Genomic DNA, 7937 nt, shown 5'->3' on the forward strand with positions numbered 1-7937 from the left:
GCATTATTAGCATTGAAACAGTAAAGTGTTCCAGCTCTACCGTAATAACTGAGTTTTTACTTGAGTCTTTAGCCTGAAGTATAGTCTGTGGAATGTAAACCAACCCTTCTCCCACCCCGCCCCCACCCTACTCCAAAAAAAAAAAAAAAAAAAAACCCCCCGCAATGGAAAAAAAAGTAATCCGATTTCTGTCTTCAAAATGCGATAAACCAGGACTCCAAAAGGGGTGTAACACATTAATGGACTTGTACAAACCATCCTGTGCAGTTTACAACAAAAGGAAGGGAATATGGTTCAAGAAAATATCTTCCAAAACGCTTTTATGAATTAAATTTCCTGAATTTGTGACTAGGTGGAAGAGGTATTGCAGAACCGCCCAGCTGCCATTTCCATATAGGATGGGCCTTGTGAGGAGGTTGGGAATCCTTAGTGGTGTTTAAGGAATACGCTGGCCACAAATCCCCATCCTTCCCAATAATGAGTGATGGTGGACAAGGAAAATTTGCCATGAAATTAAATGGCCTTTTCACTGCTGATGCTACATTGCTGGCTACCTTTTTGCGTCTGTTTATAACTGTAAAATCATCCAGTGTTCCTTCATGTGTCTCAGTTTTACCTGTAGGACGAGGACTTCTAGCTGATTTCAGATTTGGTTTGACTGGAGGTGTCTGAAGTACAGGTCGCTTTCCCAGTACTAGTGTCCGGTAATTTTTTCTCACCCTGGCACCAAATTTATATTCCCCATCCTCAGGTTGTGGAGAACCTAAAGTGCATGAAAGGCCCTGACTCTGAGCCAGTGGACTTAAGGAAGGAGCTTCTTTTTCAGGGCAGGCAAAACCTTCCTTGGCTGTGGTTAACAAGGCGTCCTCCTCTTTACTTTCAGTCACACTGTAAAACTCACCCTTTGTATCATTGCACTCGCACTTTAGCTTATTTGTAATAAGGTCAGGTTCATATTCTTCATTAGCACTACTGTCTTCTACTTTGATTTTAATATTGTGCAGAAATGGCAATGTCTTGTCGCCTGTGTCAGTGCAGGGATTCTCGGCTTTAGTTGCTGCTGCTGCTGCATCCACCTCGGGATCAGTTGGCGAAGAGGGCAAATCCGTAGCAAATTCAGTGCAATGAGGGATTTTGGAATCTTTTTCTGAATTTGCTGCCACTCCCGAAGAATCATTACTTAAGAACCTAGCAGCTATTGTGTTGTTATCTGCACAGTATGTAGTAGGAGTTGCTTGTAGGCATTTCCTAGCCTCTCGGAGTATTCTTTGTTGTGGAAATGCATTGTTTGTCTTTGGGCTAGGTGAAGAGGCCCCCTCCGCCAGGCAGTTAATTGTCAGCTCAGTTCTCTTTACAGTACTGGGAATTTCAGAGTGTGGGAATGTAATCTCAGATACCCTATCGTTCCTTATCTCTGTGAAACAACTCCCCAGGCTGGCCGGGCAGTACACCGGAGACGCTTTGGGGGCCCAGCTCTGCAGATTCCACTCCTCGGGCGACTCCGCTTTGACACTACTCTTGAGGTCGGGAAGTCTGCCGGCATCCTCGAAAGCAGCGGGTTTGGTTGCAGCGGCGGCGGAGGCCAGATGGTACAAGAAGTTGGCCTGCGCCTGCACGCTGGGAGGCTTGCAGAAGCTGGTGCGTCTGAAACGGATGCTCTGCACTGACACTTGGCTGGAGCCGGAGCTGGAGTCCGACTCCGTGGACGAGTCCTCCTCCTCCGAGCTGACTTCACTGGAATCCGAGGCCCCACTGCCCCCCTCCTCCTCGTCCTCCTCCTCTTCCTCCTCCTCCTCCTCTCCCTCCTCCTCCTCTTCCTCCGAGGACACAGAGTTGCTGGAGCTAGACAAACTGGAGCCAAAATCTGAGTCGTTGGCTGCATGGTCCGAGTAGGAGCTGGACTCGGAGTCGCTGCTGCAACTCTCGGGAAAGCTGCCCAGATGGGGCTGCGGCCGGTGGTGATGAGGGGGGTGGTGATTCGGCTGCGGCTGCTGGGCCCGGTGGTGGTGGTGGTGATGGTGGTGGTGGTGGTGGTGGTGGTGGTGATGGTGGTGGTGGGGAGGCGGGCAGAAGCTGTTAACCAGATGAAACCTCTCCAGGCAAGTGGCCCCGGCGGCCGCCGCCGCCGCCGCCGCCGCCGCCGCGGCCGCCGCCTTGGCTTTGTAGGACCTGGGCAGCAGAAGCAGGCGGCGGGCGCCGGCGTGGGGCTCCAGCAGGCAGTCTTTGGCGCCCCCGCGCTTGCGCTTGCACCGGTAGGTCAGGCTCACGGGGCCTCCGGCGCTCGCCGCCGCCTTGGGTTGGGGCCCGGCCGCCGACGCCTGGTAGTAGGCGGCGGCGGCGGCGGCGGCCGCGGCCGCGGCGGCTGCGGCGGCGGCGGCGGCGGCGGCGGCAGCCGGGTGCTTGCTGCACAGCAGGCTCCGAAAATAAGCAGGGTCCGAGTGGAACGCGACGTAGTTTCCCTGGAGCGGGGCAGTTTCATAGTTTAGAGGGGGTTTGCAAGGCGAGCGCACGATTTCCGGGTAGTGCGAGCCCGGGTATTTGCTAAAAATCTGAGGTAGATGGGCGGCTGGGCGCACGACGGCGGCGCCCGGGCGCGGGGACTGCGCGCTGATTGGCAGGGGCCGCGCGGCTCCACTCAGGCCCCGCCAAAGTTGGTGCTTGTCCTTCCAAAAACCCGGGCGGGGGCTGGCGGCGGCGGCGGCGGCGGCGCGCTCTGGCGGCGGCGCCTTTGTGGCCAGGGCCCGGCCGACCCTCCTGCGCTTGGTCTTGAGGACGCGCTCGGTTTTGCAGGAGGTGTAGAGCGCTTCCACGTCTTCCCGGGAGATGAGAGTGCATTTGGCGGCGTGGAAGGCGATGCTGTTGATTGCCTTGAGTTTCCGCAACTCCTCCAGATCGCAGTGGTGCTTTTTCACTTTCAGATGATCCATGCGCTTGTGCACGGTCGTCCTCGGGATGTTTTTCAGCAGATCCGTGAAGACTTGGGAGAGGGCAAACATTTGCTTTCCTTTAATGATGAGGTAGCCGAGCCTCACGCCATCCACCTCTTCAAAACCTGACTTCAGGTCTCCCATCTCGGGCACTAAACGATCCCCACCATTTGCAGTAAATATATACGTGACGCATACATACACATGTATGTATGTTAATCCTCCACCAGATGCTGCGTGTGTCTCAAGGCATCCTGCTAATAAAATAACAAAGACTGTTATTCCCGGCGAAGGGAGTGCCAAACTCTAGGCGAAATTATTGGGGGGAAAAAAAAACTATGAAATTACACTGACTTGATTCTTGCTTTTTTTTTGGTTTTCGTTTTTTTAAAAAAGAGGGAAAAAACCATCCGGTTTCTGATCTGCCAGTGTGTTGGTCTAAGTCCCCGATGCAGATCAGTACCTGGGCCCCTCTATTCCTTCCTTCTCCATTGGAGCACTATGATAATGGAATGTGAAGGGAGAAAGAGAAAAGAAATGCAGCTGCTATTCCCGCCGCTGCTTTAGCTACAAATAAAATGACAGAGTGAAGTGAGCTCGTCCGGAGACACCTTCATCAATTAATTCCCCTAAAGCCAGCGCTGATTGGACACTCCTGACAGGTGATGCAATAAAAATTGATATTCCACCCCTTCCCCCCAAAATCTCCCACTAATTAGCATACCCTTATACTGCCACCTCCCCTCCCAAAGTAAATAATACAGTCGGTATATAAATCTTTCCATTAAACTATCGGAGCTCAGAAACAGGCTGACTCACAGACTTCATCAGAAGCAGTGTGTGTACGCTTTAAAAAAAAAAAAAAAGCCCTGTATATTCGCCTTTAAAGGAATATTGCCTATTTTTGCTTTATTTGCATTTTACCGCTATAGCTATTATCATTTCAAAGAAAAGCATTTTTAAAAACATTATCAAGCCTAAATACATATACCCCACCCCCTTGTCCTTTGGAAAATGGAGCTTAAGTGAAAACGTGCAGAATAGCCTGGTATTTCCCTTATGGGAGTGGGGCAAGGAGCCCGGCTGGGAGCTCCAAAGTTAAATCCGCGCGGTGAACCACCCCAGTACAGACTTACGTTTTGAATTTCTCTCGATTATCCTTGTTTTTTTTCCCCCCCTAAAATGCCTTTTTACAACCAGAAACAAAGTTATTTGACCAAGGAAGCAGTTCAAGGCTCCAGCTCCGAAACACTGTAACAATTCAACTGGATTTTGGTTCTCTGCTGGGGGGTGGGGTGGGGAGGAGGTAGTTTCACGTCAGACCCATAACAAAGCATAGATAAGCCAGAAATGTGTACACTTTTCACAATTAACCAGGCTGGATTGGAGGCGGGATGGTCCTAGAGTCCCCAGCACAGCCTTAGCCAGGGTCCTGTTCACGACAGGTCAGAATTCCATGGAGCAGCTTGCTTCTGTACCAAAGAAAAGAAAATGTAAAACGCCCAAGGTGCTTCCATAGGTTTTAGGTAATAACGATGAAAAGAAAGTGTTGATGTACGATGCAGACTATTTCAGTGCTCTGTGATGCTCTTGGTTGGTAGTTTAAATGAATCTTCCACAACTCCCATTTTTTTCCCCATGAAAGCCAAGCATCTGCTTTAAAAAAAAAATCACTTTGGATGACTATCAATATTGTTTAACCTCTTCTTAGTCAAATTAAAGTATATTTTGGTGTCATTTTCAAGGATATCCAAAATATTGCCAAATGAGAGCAAAGGTCTTCCCAGTCGCATTACCACGATCCCAAGGCGGTTTGTTGGCTGCTTTGCAAAATTCAGCAAAATCTTCTTAACTGTTCGGTGTTTGGAACTACAGCATAAATGCAACTCAGGCATTTATATGTTTCCTTGTTCTTCCAAAAATAGACACATCCGTGTGCTTAAAAGAATAAACGGATATTTCTGAGCCTGCAAGAAAAAAAATGTACAATAATTTCTTCCTTCACATTCAAAAGTTCCAGCTTCCCCTGCTCTGGTCTGGCTAGCACAAGCAGGTATGGCTGAGAGAGAGAGAGAGAGAGAGAGAGAGAGATTAAAAACCGAGGAATCAGACATACAAAAAGGTAGTTTGCATGAAATGAAATCTCGGCCATAGTTCCCCACCCCCACCCTCATCTTCCTTGTAATTTCCCAGGAATTTTGAAGAGAATTGGGAATTTCAAGAAGTGCATCCGGAAATTAAGGAAGCCTATTTAAGAGAGTCTGTAACTCAGAGGTTGGGATTTGAAAAGTCAGCCCTGGACTACTGTTGCACTCAGCACAGATGTAATCGCCGCTCTTCAACTTAATCAATGTGTGTACAAACCGCGATGTCTAGTTCTTGCCTTTGAAATCTAAGGCTAGCATTTCCATCCAAGAAATCAGAGCTACAGCAAATTACATTTTTGTCCCTTGAATGAGAGAAGGATCATTGAATGGATCTCGTGATATTTCAGGCTTTAAACGTAACTGAGAGGCAGCAATGAACAATGCCTCGTCACAGCTAATACCATCCACCGAGTTGGCTTTCTTTTGCATCTGGATCTATCACACCGCGTTTTTCTCTTTCACTTTCGCAGGAGGCAAAATGCTAAAGGTTTAAGCAGAAAGCAAAGTTTCCAGGAAAAGCAGATGCTGGTGTTTTTTTTTAAGTATAATGACCAGAGTCTACTGCTAGCGACAATAAGGTCGTTTTAAAATTCCTCCTGATGCACTTATATACTGCCAGCCCTCTCCCTCCCACCCCACCCCGTCCAGTTCCCCTCCCCCAGCTTTAAGATTTCCACCAAAGAGTCAAACAGCCAAGAAATAGTAAACTCAAAAAAAGCCTCTGAGAAGACATTACAAAAGGTTGGCTAGAGCATTCTTTTTTTTTTTTTTTTTTTTTTTTGGCCAGGTAGTTCTAGTTGTTCTCAATTCCTATTTAGATTTACACACACACACACACACACACACACACACACACACACACTCCTATTCCTCCTGCACAAGGCAACGTGACTTAGTAACCATTTCAAAATCACCTTTTCCTCTCCTTCCTCCTCTTCCACCTTTAAAATACTGGCAATATGGGTGGTTTTAAAAACTAACAGAATAGTATTTTTAAAACTAAAGTTACAATCCGTTGGGTCAAATGGAGAAAAATAAAGGCCAAAAGATTTGGGAACTGGGTCTATGTATACAATTTATGCGAATATCTTTGTATGTGCACTCAGGTACCTTCACACTTATACATTTTTAATACTCCTATTACACACATTTCTTCTTGTCTAATACATTCTTTTGTTCCTTTAACTTCCCCATCGCTGTGTGTGTGAGTGTGTGTGTGTGTGTGTGTGTGAGAAGGCGTGAGCGCGCGCGCGCGCTCACGCCTTCACACACACACACACACACACACAGCGAATGTGACAGACAGCTTTCTTGTGGCCATCAGGACACATTGTATATCCGGGGTCTTCTCCAGGCACATTGGGGGTCGATCCCGATAAAAAGATCTAGCAAAGGCCCCTGAGCGCTCACACATGAAAGGCAGGGGACTTTAAGATGGATTTGCATGCACACAGGGGATTTCGATCAATAGCTACCAACATTTATGGCTTAGATTATTAATGTGAAAGCTGGCCAAAAGAATGGGGATGAAAAATTAAAGGTGTCTGTTATCAATTATGCTTAAAGTTATGCAATAATTTACTTACTTTGCCTGGATGTGCAGATCCAGATGTATAAAGTAGTATTCTTCAAAAGCCAGGGGGTTTCTTTGATAAATATGTTGACCATGTCAGCCGCTTCTACAATCAAAGATGAACCCAATTCAGATGATGGACTGTATTCAAATTCTTTTTTAAGAAAAGATATATCAACTTCTATGTTTCTCAAACACATATACGTACGTGGGTGGATACACCCAAATTAACATTTATGTGTATATCCATCTCTGAGGGTCCAGGGGATTACTTAACTGAGAATTTAGGCATATATATGATATGCATTGAGTTTGTTAATTAAATGCGATTATTTAGTCAGTGAGGAATGCATAACCTACACACTATCATAAAAAGTATTTTAGCTTTGAAAACAAAGCTGCTTGCTAGAGGAAAATCCTCTGTGGCAAATACAGACAGAAATACATAAATGTCCACTTACTTCTGCATTTATTGTAAAAAATCAGCACTTTCAGTTTTTAAAGTGATGGGCTATGAAGATATGAACATATTTGTCTTTACTTACCCTGTGTTGATGTGCTACATTTATCTTCAAATGTTCTATTTTGATTTATTTTCACTGTATTTTATGTTTAAATACCATTGCAATTCAGTCTGACCTCTTTCCTCTGGAGCGAAGTAATGCACACGGCATTTACAGTCTTTTAAATGGTTAGCTGGGAAATGCAATAGCAATTTGCAGAAGTAGTTTACTAATGGGGAAAGTTCTTTTGAAAACCTGAAGGAAAACCTAAGAGTACTTTTGCATTTCTACACTACAATGTCATATAATTAAAGTACTGAAGAGCATTAAAATAATCCTTTCCCTTCCCAGCCTTCACCCATACATACATAATTTAAATGAGGATCGCCCCCCCTCCCAACCCCACCACCATCACCTAACTCTTCACCATATACATTTGTTTTAGTGATTGCTGGCACATTTTGTTCAAAATGAATTCAGACAGAAAATACTAAGGAACATCACAAAGGCCTCAACAATGTAAGTATACTGGTTAGAAGAATAAAAGAAGTCCCTTGTACTGTTAGCCAAAAGTAACTATAATACTTACAACGTAACAAAGTCTAAAATAATAATAATTTAAAGTCTTATATGGCTGAATTAATTGAGGATATAGGACAATAAAATCTTGTGTGAGAGTCAACAGTTCCTTACCTAAATTTATGTCATATCACATGTTCTCTGCTTTTGGGGAGGGGAAAATGAGAACGGAGGAGGAGGAAGTGGCTAAATTAAATAACAACTTAAA

The 7937-nt window shown here is 45.7% G+C and overlaps 1 protein-coding gene across 1 annotated transcript; it reads right to left on the reverse strand.

Moving 5' to 3' along the window:
• Positions 1-320: 320 nt before the first annotated feature.
• On the reverse strand, positions 321-3071 carry SKIDA1 (SKI/DACH domain containing 1). Its single transcript, XM_060095446.1, has one exon. The coding sequence runs from the start codon at positions 3069-3071 to the stop codon at positions 321-323; it is 2751 nt and encodes a 916-aa protein (XP_059951429.1).
• Positions 3072-7937: the final 4866 nt, after the last annotated feature.

Source organism: Mesoplodon densirostris, chromosome 4 (genome assembly GCF_025265405.1).
Source record: "Mesoplodon densirostris isolate mMesDen1 chromosome 4, mMesDen1 primary haplotype, whole genome shotgun sequence".
NCBI lineage: Eukaryota > Metazoa > Chordata > Mammalia > Artiodactyla > Ziphiidae > Mesoplodon > Mesoplodon densirostris.

What these genes read in the sequence shown, in the direction of transcription:
- SKIDA1 (XM_060095446.1), bottom strand. Translation starts at nt 3,071, where the DNA reads ATGGGAGACCTGAAGTCAGGTTTTGAAGAGGTGGATGGCGTGAGGCTC.